Source organism: Marmota marmota, unplaced genomic scaffold (assembly GCF_001458135.2).
Source record: "Marmota marmota marmota unplaced genomic scaffold, marMar, whole genome shotgun sequence".
Classification (NCBI taxonomy): Eukaryota; Metazoa; Chordata; class Mammalia; order Rodentia; family Sciuridae; genus Marmota; species Marmota marmota.
The window spans coordinates 500,538-514,656 of record NW_026000226.1 but is presented as its reverse complement, the minus strand read 5'-3'; the positions used below and the strand labels follow the sequence as shown (position 1 = coordinate 514,656).

Genomic DNA, 14,119 nt, shown 5'->3' with positions numbered 1-14,119 from the left:
AAACAAAGATTAGTATAATATTTGGGTAGATAAAAATTCTGTTTCACATAAGAATTATCAAAGTTTTGCTATTTTAATCTAAGTATTTTTTATATTTTTTCTTTAAATTGTTTTAAAACTAGTTGAAATTTAAACTGATATCAGTATCAGTGACTTTGAAATATCCTTAGCCCTTAACTCTCTTCCATCACATATTTTCTCAAGAGGCCTAGAGAATAGAGTCAACACTAGGAAGGATCTTGACTGAACATACTGTGTTTTCTAATGGAGCACTTACTCCTCTCGTGTATCATTCTAGGACATAGTCATGTCACAAGACACAGATGGATGAAGATGACACCCCTTATTTGTGTACAGTCAAGGACTGAATGCTTACAACAAATACTGATGCCATTAGAGTATTCTGACAGTAACAAAAGCTTAAGGATATCTTTTGAGAGTACTACCTCCTGTTAGTAGCTCTTAAATCTATTGGCCTGATCCTGGGAGATTGTTAAGGTCCTAAAAGCCTTAAGTTCCTCTTGTTTCTCCAAGTCCAGGTTTATGAGTTGCTCTTTAGCAAAACAGAGAACCTAGAGTACATTTAGTAGTGATGGTGGTGGGAGTGGTGGTGTTGTAGACATGAGGGCATAGACTCAGAAAATTTCAGTTATTGAATATATGACTTAAATATACAATGAAAAGAAATGGAGGTGGGTAGTCAGTGTATAGGAAAATCAGCATATAGGTTTATTTAAATCTATACTCCATTTTTGCCCAGAATTAATAGATTGCCTAGATAAAGTATTAAAAAAAATACCTTTTTACTTTTTCAATTTAAAAACGTCTAAATAAAATTAATTCAAAATGTGATAAGATGTTTGATGTCCACTAGAGATAAAGCCATCACAGAGTGGTTATCCACAGCTAAGTGTGGGGAGCTGATGGGGACAGATTATTCCATTACATAGGATTATCACTTAATATTTTTATTATATAATTCAAAGTAGCTAGGGGAGGAGTTTGAATGTTTGCAAAGAGACGTTAAATGTTTCAGATATATAACCTAAAGATACTGAATTGATTACACAATGTATAATTGTACTGAAACATTGCACTGTAAAGATGAAAAGTTATTGTTAGTTCAAAAGAAGTTAAATTTATGAAGGGGGAAAATTTTCCCTTTTTGTATTTCATACATAAAAAGTTGAGTTGCCTCTTAAGACAGGTGTTAAGTTCTAAAGTCTATACTGAAAAGAAAAAAATCATGTATTCGAAATTAACATTGATAAATGCTTTAAATTGCTGCTGTAGCACTACACATTGTTTTGGACATAACCCCATAGAAGAATGTTTATGTACAAAAATAAAATGTGCACAGTGATGTATGGGATCTAATATATATGGAAAATATTTTTAAAAAGCCATAGCAACCATTATAATCAATGCTTAAAAGAGTTAAGTTTTAAAGCAGATGATGTTAAAGAAATGGAAAGAGTACACCTTTTAAACAATTTTAGATATGCTGCTTTTATTCAAAACAATAAAACACTTGACAAACTCTAAAATCACGAAGTTTTAACCAAACCACCAATATTCTATACCAACTCTGTGAGGTAGGTATCTGCATAGTCACAAGGGATCAGTACAAGTCCTTTCTGCCCTTGTTCCTCTCAAACACTGAGAACTGTATGAATTGAAACCACTATTCTAGTGGGCTGTTAGAACAGTTGTTTCCCCTGTCTTATTCCCCACAGAGCTGCCCAAGATGTGATCTGCTCCTGGGGTTGGACCATCTGTTTTTGTGAGTTATAATATTGTTTAAAAATATTTTTATTTTTAAATTGTTGCTTTGATTTATTTGATCTAACTGTGAATCACAGAAGTATTACTACAATGTTTAAAACACTGATTACGTCTATTTGCTTTAAATACTCTCTTGGATCCCTTCTGTTTTTGTCATCTATGATCGGTAAAGATGACATAATAAGCAGGTCTAAAAATGTCAGCACGTTCCCTTTTCAGTTTAATAATTACTTCAGATCATACGGTGTTTTTGTATGTAGAAAAATTTGGTATACTACATCTCTACCAAGAAAGTAATAATTCCAAATATTACAATAAAATTATTGTAACCAGAAATGTGACACTTGGAAACAAAACACATGCACAGAAAGTAAAATCCTTTCATAAGATGACACTGCTAATGCCCCACACCAAATTTATAATAGGTAGGAAATGCATTTCCAGTCTGATATAACAAACTCCTACTCATTAGCTTCCCAAGTTGGTGATTGAGCTGAAATGTTCTTCTATGATATATTGCTACTTTCTTGGACATTTGATTTGGAAATATAGAATTTTCATGAAGTCTTTGATGTGTCATCTTTTTAGACCTTTCCTCTTGGGAGCACTTATCTCACTTCAGTGAAGAATTAATATATTATGAAAGACTTCCAAAGGATCCTGTTTTTCTCCTGATTTCTCCTTTTCAAAATAGTCTTCATGTCTAAATATCGACCAATTCATTCACTTATTTGCTGCAAAACTTCAGGCAAAATAGTAACGTCAGTCAATAGCATGGGATTTTCTCTTTGTAAAGTAAGATGATACCCTGCCTTTCTCATAAAATTTCCCTAAGGATAAAATGAAAGTGTGAGAAATTGCTTTAATCATGTGCTATGTCTGAGTACTACTGTTTCTGTGACAAGCAACAGCTTTGTCCTAGGGTCCAAATTAATTAGAAAACACAAATTGAAATTTCATTCAGAATCTTATCATTTAATGGCTAATCTGATTAACTTGGGAGAATGTGACAGGTTTTTATCTCCCTATGCATACACATGCTTACTAAAATTAAAGGATAATATTAGTGACTGCACATGACAAAGGTAACACTCACTCCTGATCATCAACTGACATCAGGTTATGAATGATGAGAGCTGAAGTAAGGATCTTGTAATACTTTGTGGTATGACTCTTACCAAACAAAACTGCAGACAAGAGCATTAGATACTCATGCCATAGCTATCAGAAAGAAAAAAAAAAAATAAGAGAACTTCCCTATCCAGTCACTTCATATTTGCTAATTCTGCACAAGAGATGGTGAATCTGGGCTATATGCTGCTATGTAGGTGACAGCGTTATAAAAATTTCTGACAGCAGACAACTAAGTTTTTCCATTCTGTTGCTAGGGCTAACCAAAGATGGTTAGTATATTCCTAGTACTTTCCTAAGGTCTTTGATGCTAATAGACAAGAAGATCCAGTTTCCTGAGAAACGAATAAAACTATGTGTTTTCAGGATCATCTGGTTCCTAAAGTAATTTTCCCTTTACAAGTTATCTTTATATTTATTCCTAAAAATGACCAAACTCTTGTTTAAATGTTCTGTGACCATCAAGTGTGCCGACTAGAAACAAATATTTCTCATCTTGTTAATTCTTCTATTGATTAAAAAATGTTCCATAAACCAAAATATGGGAAATTATAAAGTTCAAGTTTCTTTCAGTTTTAGCTGATAACAAAGAATTATACCAGAATGGAAAAGCAGAACTGGTCTAAATGCACAAAGCTTGCACTAAAAGAAATGCTGACTTTCCTCCACTATTGTAGGATATTTTATTGTAACAAAATATTTAGTTTCATAGCTACATATTATTGTATGAGTACCCACTGAGGAGGATAAATTGGATAGATTGTACATTTGACAAATTGTACTGTATATCCAATTAACATAAGTAATTTTGGGAAAAAAGATATCAAGTATCTCCCCCCACCTTTTTTAAATCTAATTCCATATTTTCCCAGAGACTTTATAGACAACATAGCATCAAGATAACAACTATAGACCATAATTAAGATCTCAACATTAGAACCTGCAACATGTAAAAATTCCAGTTATATATTGCTAAGCATCTGTCAAATGATAATCAAATGTTTGTCATACAATGGTTTTTAAACTTGTAAGATAATATTTGGATGATTTACACTGCCTTAGGTCCTTTTGTTTGTACATTAGCTCAAATTCTAGTAAACTCTGTTTTTTAAAATTTTTCATCTCGTTAGTCTTTGGGTTATTACTTCTCGATACATAATAGAGATGTATATAAGCAACAAGAAGATGACAAAGAAATCATCTAGAAAGCCTAGAATTCCAAACAAGGCTTCAGGTACAAAATCTAGAGGTGATATTAGATAGAAAAAAGCTCCCATCAAACAAAGTATTATCCTAATGCGGAACATCCAGAAAAGACCCCCAACAGAAAACATTTCCCTGAATGCATGTCTCAGTAAAGTAGGTAGATCCATGATTCTTTCCATAATCTGGTAGAAGGAAAAACAAATATTAAGATTTAGCATCTAAAATGACAAGGTAATAAATAATATGATTTTCTTACAATGTGCAAACTCAGTTAAAATGAATTAAGGAGTTTCATATGATTGAATACCATGTTTTCTAATTATGTGTTTCACTTAAAAATCATTCTCTAATTACTGGGTTCTTATAAAATAGGTCTTAATTGAAGAAAAACAGCTAGTGTCAATAAGCTTAAAATATGGGATATACAGGTTGAACATTCCTTATTTAAAAATGTGACATCCAAAATGCTCCAAAATCCAAAATGCTCTGAAATCTGACTCACTTCAAAAGCCAAAACTTCTTCATTGTCACCAAAATGATTTTCGATTTCAGAGCATTTCAGATAAGGGATATTCAACCTACAGTCATGCAAAACTCAGGTTATTTCTATTTTGAGTTAGTAAAATAAACCAAACCAAGAAACCAGTGTACTGGATTGGTCTGAGTCTTATGCTTGGGTGTCAGCTTTACAGTGTGAATTCCATTACTTATCAGCCTGGTGAATTTGGGGACAGTTGTTTAACTTACTAGAGATAATTCAGCTAAGTGCACATTTAGTAATTAATTAAGAGTAATCCCTGGGCTGGGGTTGTGGCTCAGTAGTAGAGTGTGCATCTTGCACATGTGAGGTACTGGGTTCAATCCTCAGCACCACATAAAAATAAATAAAGGTATTGTGTCCATCTACAACTAAGAAAATATATTAAAAGAAAAAAAGAGTAATCGCTGGGCTGGGGTTGTGTCACAGTGGTAGAGCACTTGCCTAGCATGTATGCATTACTGGGTTCAATCCTCAGCACCACATAATAAAGTTATAATGTCCATCTACAACTAAAAATATATTTTAAAAAAGTAATCCCCAAAGATTACTAAGAACTAAAAGAGAGTCTGTATATGAACTCTGTAAATTATCAGATAACACCTAAATATTACACATTAAAGATATGAAGGCTGTTTAAGAATAGCTGTGAAATTGATGTCTTCCAGTGAAATCACTTCTCTTCATTCCTCTGCCTACAGTTCTGTTATTTTGATTTGTATAAAAATCTAACTCTGCATATATATTTAGCAAGTACCAAATATGTTGAGAGGACAAAGGAAAGAGAAATGCAAAGAACTGAGTGAGGAGAAAATAGTTTTAAAAACTCAGTTAGATAGCTTGTCACTTACACTGCTTTTGGAAAACTAGTCACAGGAGAACAGAAATGATCTTTTTAGAATGACTTCCTTTGATAATTTTCTCTAGGTATGGAAGAAACTTAAAAAAATAAATAAAAACAGCTACATAACTTTCACAAAGTCTATGGTAAAATATTTTAAATATTCTCATGACCAGCCAATATGTCTTCTGAATATCTTTCTGTTCTTTATCAGAGATATTTTGTTCACTTCTAAAGTGGTATCATCATTTATACAAAATCTATAATAATTAGGCAAAAAATATGGAATAGTTTATAAGAAACATTTGTATATCAAGTATAATCTTAACTCCAACTTTGAAGGAGGTAGAATATCAAAGAGTTAACTCTTTTTATTATAACTTCATCATATAACATGTCTTTTCATTAAATATTTGACTCCTATAAAAAATAATGAGCAATGATGTTTCACATTTAAAAATTTGAATTAAAAAATCTCAAAACGATTTTTGAAAATATTTTTTTAGATGTTGATGAACCTTTATTTTATTCATTTATTTATATGGGTGCTGAGAATCCAACCCCAGTGCCTCACACATGCTAGGCAAATGCTCTACCACTGAGCCACAACCCCAGCCATCAAAATGATTTTTAAGTTCAGTGATAATTTTGAATTTGAAACAAGATGAATTTTCAAAGAATCCTTCTATAGATATACCTGAGGATATGTTAAAAAAAATGTTGGATCAAAGTAGCAGAGGGGCTTCTAAATAATTATGAAGGACAATAATGTTTAAATTTAGTTTTTCTTATTGTTTAAACACCAAAAAAAATGGTACCTGACAGAACAAAGAACAAGGGAGCACAAAAGCACACATTTGTTTAATACTGAACCACTTTAATAGCTTAGTATTTTTGGCTGGGAGCAACAGTATCAATTCTTATAAAGATAACTCAGTTTACTCACAAATATTAAGGATCTACATCCCAGGCACTGAACATAGCACTGGAAATATAGTAGTAAATAAATAGACATAGTCCTTGCCCCACTGATTATAGTACTGTTTGTGATAAGTGGCATGAAGAAAATGCACAGAAGGCAAAACTAGAGAATACAGTTGGTGGTCAGGGGAAGCCTCTCTGAGGGTGGCTTATTTAAGACAGTTCTCATCTACGTTCTCATCCAAAGGATGAGAAGGTAGCCATAGGTAAAGTGAAGGGACAAGCATTTCAAGCAGAAGAAATGTCATGTGTGAATGTTTTAAAGTGGGAAGAACCTGGAGTGTATTCTGAGGGCTGAGGGGGAGGCTTATGTTGCTGAAGCACAGTAAATGAAAAGAAGTGGCATAAGAGATTAGAGAGGGAAGACCAGTTCAACTAGGGCCTTTCAAACCACAGAAAGGGTGGGAACAATACCCCCCAAATTGGAAGTTTTAAAACACAAGGGCACCATGATCTGAACAAACTATTTAGGCTGCTAAGCAGAGAAAAAAGAAGTGAGGAGGCCTCTGCAGTTATCCAAAGCAGAAGATGATGGTGACTTGCACTAGTATGATAGGTGCACGTGACTCAGAGAAACAGGACTTTAAAAAAAAAAAAAAAAAAGTAAAGTGGGGAATGAAACCAGGGATGCTATGCCATGCACTACAAACTCAGCACCCCCCCACACTTTTTGTTTTGAGACAGGGTATCACTAAATTGCTCTTATAGTTTAGATATGAGAAAAAGGTTAAATGCTCATGTGTGAGACAATGCAAGAAGGTTTAGAGGTGAAATGACTGGGTTATAAGAATCTTAATCTAATCAGTGCATTAATCTCCTGATAGAGAAATAGGATGTGGCTAGAAGAGGTAGGTCACTGGGGTGTGCTTTGGGGTATATATTTTGTCCCTAGTCTGTAGCGTCTCTGTCTTGTCTGTCCCTCGCTCTCTCTGTTTCCTGGTGCTATGTTCTGAGCTGCTTTCTTCTGAGACCACACTCTTCTGCCATGATGCTCTGCCTCACTTAGGGCTCAGAGCAATGGAGCTAAGTATTTGTGGACTGAAAGCTCTGAAACTGTGAATGCCAAATAAACTTTTCCTCCTCTAAAATTGTTCTTGTCAGGTCTTTTGGTTGCAGCAGCAAAAAGGATGACTAAAACTGTTGCCCAGGCTGGCCTTGAACTTATGCTCTTCCTTGCCTTAGCCTCGTAAGTATCTCTGATTGCAGGTTTGCATTATCACATCAGTGGTGAGTCAGGACACTGTTATGAAGCAAAAGTAACAGGATACCCCCAAAAGAAAAAGAAATAATGAGACTTATAGATCACACCAGGAGAATGGAGGTTAAAGGAAATCAAGACTGAGAAAAAATGAGTCAAGGAGGGAAATCACTTTAATATTACACATGTAAAGTTTGAAATGCCTATGAAATATCCAGGTAGAAATGTCAGCTAAGTAGTTAGACATACAAAGTCTGGAGCTCACTCAGAAGAGAAGTTTAGGCTTCCCACTTAAATCCACACTTGGTACATGCTAGTTTATGAAGTACACACTCAGTCATATACACACTTCTAAAATCATTTGTTAGATTTTGAGAAAACCAGAATCAGTCAGTATAATGCAAAAATTTTTAATTTATCAAATGCTTTTTGGAGGGAAGAGGCAATTACCTGTACAATTGATGTGTTCTTTAAAAATATTATGTTTTTGAAAAACAAAATAAAAATAAATGTTTTACAATAGCTAAGATGACACATAAACTTGAAACCTAGAGATATTTAAGGGAACATATCAAACAGGGGACTAGGGTAAATAAAATAGAATAAAATCCAATTGTAAAATCCTCTCTAGAAGTTTTCACTGATAAACTGTGATTTAGACTCCCATAGAGGTGAAGAATTTTCTAGTTTCTCTGATTATTTTTCTTCTTTCTCTTTTATTTTTTATTTTTTTGCTAGTTTCTCTTTCATAAAGATATTTATGATACTTTTTGTTTGTTATTTATGAAGGCAAACTTGTGGCCTTTGGAAAAGCTATATCTAAGTGATTAACAATAATGAAGGTAAAAACTTGACCCAACACACATAATGAAATTTTTCATAGTCAAAGAATACTTGTCAGTAAATCTCACTTTACAAAAAGTATAATGGTTCCCTCTAACCTTATGCCTGCTATAAGGTTACTTACAGATCTGGGCTGCCCTGAGAATCTCCGGTTATAATCATTAACATCTTGATGCAATCTTACAACATCCTGAGACTGATCATCTTCATCAAATACTGTTAGGAGTAAAGTTACCTGTACATTACATGAAAAAAAAAAAAAAGCTGTTATACCTTCTGTATCATTACTTTTTTTCACTTTGTTATTATTCAATAGAATGAAAAAAGGTTCTGAATTATATTTCACTCATTTGTTTTAATAAAAGGCAACATGGAGGGGGACAAGTTATTATTGCCTTATCAAGTGCAAATGCATATAAGATAAAATGGGTACCATATCCAAACACTGAATCTATTTACACCAAGGAAAAGTTCAATAGTTTTCTATTTGAGCATATGTATACTTGAAGATAAAAGAATGATTAGAAAACATTCAGTAGTAAAGTGACACAATATATATATACACACACACACACACCCCCATTGGGAAAAAATATATACCTATTATATTAAGAGAGAAAAATTAGGCATTTCTACTTTGGTATTAAAGTAATGATTCCATATTCTCACTAGTATTTAATATATCTTTGCTACCATAACAGAGATTAAGTTATTGCAAGGATCAACTCTCCAACACCAAAATCTGCTACAATTAAAAAAAATGTATTTTTTAAAAAATATATTTTTACTTCAAGTTGATGCATAGTAATTATACATATTTGTTGGGTGCAATATGACATTTCAATACATATACACTATATGTAATACTAATATCAGGGTAATTGGCACACCTGTCACCTCAGATATTTATAATTTCCTTGGGTTAAGAACATTCAAGATACTCTCTAGAAGCTATTCTGAAATATTCAATTAATTGTTGTCAATCACAGTTATCCCATTAGAACATCAGAGGTTATTCCTGTCACCTAAGTGAACCTCTACTCATTAATCATCCTTTCTCCATCCTTTCCTACCCTGTACCCATCTCAGGCTCTGGTTGTTACTATTTTCTTCTTTTTTGAAATAAAATTTTAGCTTCCACATATAAGTAAGAACATGTAGTATTTGTCTTTCTCTGCCAGATGAACTTCACTTAACATAATGTTCTCCAGCTCCATCTATATTGCTGCAAATGACAGAATTTCATTATTTTTTATGGCTGAATAATATTTTATTACCACATAAAAGATGTAATTCTTGATACTATTATAGAACCATGTTTAACCCTGCTATCTCCATGGTCTTAAGAAGAATGAGCCACAGATGTCCTGGGACCCCACTGGATAATCTGAAGGTGATAGATCTTGAAAAATAAATTAAAAAAAATAACAACCTATAGAAAACGGTCACTGATGAGTTATGTGATAAGATAAAAATGGGAAGGAGTAGGAACAGATTTAAATCATCTCAGCTGTTGTTTTTTATCTTTCCTCAGTTCAAGCTGTTAAACCAGGGCTTCTCACTGCCTAAATGCTTTCCAAATAGCTAAGCAAAGGAGTGACTAAGCTCAGTAGGTGGTAGGAACAGCAGATATTGCCATCTCTTCATTCACAGATTTGTTAATAAAAATGCATTCTTTCAATAAACATCAATAGGGCACCTACTGTTGGCCAGGCACTATATTAGAGCTACCTATACAAAAAAGATGAAGAAGAAATGGACCTTCCCCTGGGTGATTTCAAGACCCCAAATAAAAGACCTGTTCTACAGCCTGTTCTATAGCACCGTGGGAGGTGTTATAAGATGCTTTTAGAGGACTTTTGGCTTGGGTGTTTAGAAAGACTGAAACTTAAAGCTAAACCATGGAATATGGGTAGAACTGTTTGTGTTGTGTACTGAGAGAAGTGATGAGTGTGTTCCAGTCAGAGGCACAGAGCCTGTACATTATTATTTCAATGACCATTTACTAAAGGAGCCCCATGAAGGAGGAAGTGGAGTGGTACCAGTCATCTGTCTTGCCTTTAGGATGAGTTACTCTACAATTAGGAAATCAATGGCTATTATATTAAGATACCTTCATCTCTATCTTATTAGCCTCAAGTTAATTTATGGGTGGTACAAAAGATACTACAGCTTACATATGTCCTATGAAAAGTTGTGGATAGAGTCAAAGAGAAGGGACAGATGGTGGAATGAAATCTTTAATGCAAGACCTACTACCTGGTCCCTGTGTTGCTGGAAAATGGCAAAAGGTGATAAGAAGTGGTATTGGCAAATTAGCTCCAGTATTGACTTCCTTGTGTCATTCATCAAATTAGCCAAAGAGGCAATATGAAAAAATTCAGTTTCCTCCTGATCATTTGAGAAAATAAAACCTGAATGAGTCAGAATTTGGAACTGTAGAAACAAGAAAGAAAGATGATCTGGACTTCCCTCTGTGCTCAAAACAACAAGCCCATTAGTGATGAGGGAAATGGGACAGCCAGAATGAAGGCTGAAAGATATATATATATATATATATAAAAGATATATATCTTTATATGTATAAAGATATATATACATCTTTATATGTATAAAGATATATATACATCTTTATATGTATATATGTATACATATATATGTATATACATACATATATACACACATGTGAGTATATATATGTATATATATGCGAGTGCATGCACACACACACAAAAAACACTGCATACTATGTGTGTTTCATAAAGTTTAAGATTGGACAAAACTAAAAATAATACATGCATGCTGAAGTGGAGGAATGTCTACCATAAAAGTCAAATAGTAGCTACTTCTAGGTGAGGAAGGAGCAGGGTGGAGATTTGGAAGGAGGCCTAGGTGTGCTTCTGGGGCTATTGGTAGTTTCTAGTTCTCCATCTGATAGTAATTGCTGGAGTGTTGCTTTGTAATAATATAATGAACTGTACTTCTTTGTATTGTGTGTGTGTTTTTTAATGGCTTTTATGTTTCACGAAGAAATTTTTTTTTTTTTTTACGAAGAAATTTTTGAAAAATTGCTGCTTCCATCGTGTATTTTATTTTTTGGTCTCTATGGATTTATGCCTTTACAAAATGCCCTTCACTGTTTTAGTGGGGTTTCAAGAGGAAAAAAAGTAAAAGTGTGCATTCAACTAGACATCTTTGGAAGTTCTCTATCCTTTTTAGGACTTTGTTTTGCATACTGGAAGACATCTAAAGGAAATGCTATTTTTTACAAATATGTTCACAAATTGTTATCAGAAAAGTGTGGTTTTTTTTGGGGGGGTACCAGGGATTGAACTTAGGGGCACTGGACCACCGAGCCGCATCCCCAGCCCTTTTTTTATATTTTATTTAGAGACAGGGTCTCACTGAGTAGCCTAGCGCCTCACTACTGCTGAGGCTGGCTTTGAACTGGAGATCCTCCTGTCTCAGCCTCCTGAGCTGCTGGGATTATAGGTATGTGCAAACGCGCCTGGCAGACAATTATATATTTTAAATGAAAAATAAGTATAAAGCTATATAATTACCAAAGCTATATAATTGACAGACTAAACTGTATCAAAAAAACTAAGAACTTTGGTTTTTCAGAATTGTTCACTATTTTGCACATTTCACCTGTGCTAACATTTTAGTCTTCAAATTTACACTTATAAAAACGTACTGCCTCCTGCCTTTCACAGGTAGCTTCTACACTAACTATAATTGTCCATTGTGTAAATATTGTTATGTCTCTAAAAGAAATGAAAAATTTTAAAAAAATGTTATACAATATTTAAAGATATCAGAACCTTCACAAAAAAAGGGCAGATTAAATATAAGTGAAAAAAGAAAAACAATTTTTCAAAGAAGTACATATAGGAGATATATGCTTAAGCATGATTAGCTAATTCAGATATTTCTTTACTGGTATTATAATAAAGACTTATGATTTGGGTAAGACTCAACTTCTACAACTGTCAGATTTCAAATAGAATGTCCCTTTTTGGTGGTGTCTTAATGATTTTTTTTGTTGTTGTTGTTGTTAAGTAAAATCAGAAGCTTTGGATAAATGAAGTTCTGCTAAAAAGTAAAAAGAATTCAAAATTTAAAATACAAAAACTATTAAAGTTTGTAAAAGAAGAATCATAAATGATGTTTTGTGGACATAAAGTATTACCGTTTGTCTACAGATTGGACAACTTATTGCCCCAAGCCATGAACCGTATCTCCAGTATGCAATAATGCAGGTACCTAATGGAAAAAAGAAAACATTAATACTGATGTTTTAAAGTCCTTATATCTTGAGAAAGCTTCAAATATTTAACAGTGTCACCTTATTTAAAAATAGGTTTTAGGTGCTGGGGCTGTAGCTCAGTGGTAGAGCACTTGTCTAGCATGAGTGAGGCACTGGGTTCCATCCTTATCACCAAATAAATATAAACAAATAAAATAAAAGTATAAAAAAGACAATAACATTATTTTTTTCAAAAATAGTTTTTAGGGATGGAGGTATAGCTGGGTAGAGTGCTTCCCCAGCATATGTTAGCCACTGTGTTCCATCCAAATTTTTACTCCATCCTACCAACTCTTCAGGCAAATTCAAACATAGTAACAATTCCCAGCCATTAAAAAGTATTTTTATTTAAAGTATTAGTTAAGCAACAAACATTTTTATTTAATAAAGCAAAATATTAACTGCTTCAATAATAAGGCTTCATAGAAAATACTTTATTTCCTATGTACAATAAATAAAATAAACGTCACTGTAAATAAGATAACCAACCAGCTGGGCATGGTGGCACACGCCTGTAAGCCCAGGAACTCAGGAAGCTGAGGCAGAAGGATCCAGAATTCAAACCTAACCTCAGCAACTTAGCGAGGCCCTAAGCAACTCAGCAAGATCCTGTCTCTAATAAAATATAAAAAAGGGTTAGGGATGTAGCTCAGTAGTTAAGTGCCCCTGGGTTTAATCCCTGATTCCAAAGAGGGGGCGGATAAGACAACCAACAAATCATAGCATAAATGGTTCCAAATGTGACATGTATGTTACAAAAATACAAGTTTTATTTTTTTAAGAATTTAGATAACCATAATCTGGAAGTATTAATAGTAACTAAGTAGTAGTTAGATAAAATGAAGCAAGGAACCAAAATAAAATATTACATGATCTCTGCCCTAATAAAGTTTAAAATCCAGTCCAATAATTGAATTGACTCTTATTCTACATGAATTTGATTTTTCTGCTTGAAGGTATTCATGAGCAGCAAAACAGGTAAAGATGGGCAACATTGCCTAGAGCCAGTTTATGTGACTTCAAAAAGTGGCAGGAGAGCTAAGTGGATAAGCACTAATCTTTAGGCCAATAACATGAAGGACTATTTTAAAATACTGTCTGTTTCTTAAGAGGCCAAATCATTTTCTTCTTTGTAGAATAACTGTAATCTTTGACCCTCCAAGTCCCATAAGCAAATCTGAACAAGTGGCTAAATGAGGTAGGATGGAATAAAACAAACAACAAAACCAGGTAGTAAAAAGTCATAAAGGAAGGACATGGAAATTCATCTTGAGATCACCAGACTGA

At 33.6% G+C, this 14,119-nt stretch overlaps 1 protein-coding gene across 5 annotated transcripts in view; it reads right to left on the bottom strand.

Moving 5' to 3' along the window:
* Positions 1-1,483: 1,483 nt before the first annotated feature.
* Rnf170 (ring finger protein 170) overlaps positions 1,484-14,119 on the bottom strand; it is a 38,068-nt gene continuing 25,432 nt past the window's right edge. For all 5 annotated transcript variants that reach the window (XM_048792889.1, XM_015507500.2, XM_015507501.2 and 2 more), the window contains 3 exons: positions 12,716-12,789; positions 8,648-8,758; positions 1,484-4,304 (listed from right to left, as the gene is read on the bottom strand). In XM_048792889.1, the coding sequence (XP_048648846.1) occupies positions 4,035-4,304; positions 8,648-8,758; positions 12,716-12,789 (455 nt within the window). In that variant the 3' untranslated portion in view covers positions 1,484-4,034. The remainder of the gene's footprint in view (positions 4,305-8,647; positions 8,759-12,715; positions 12,790-14,119) is intronic.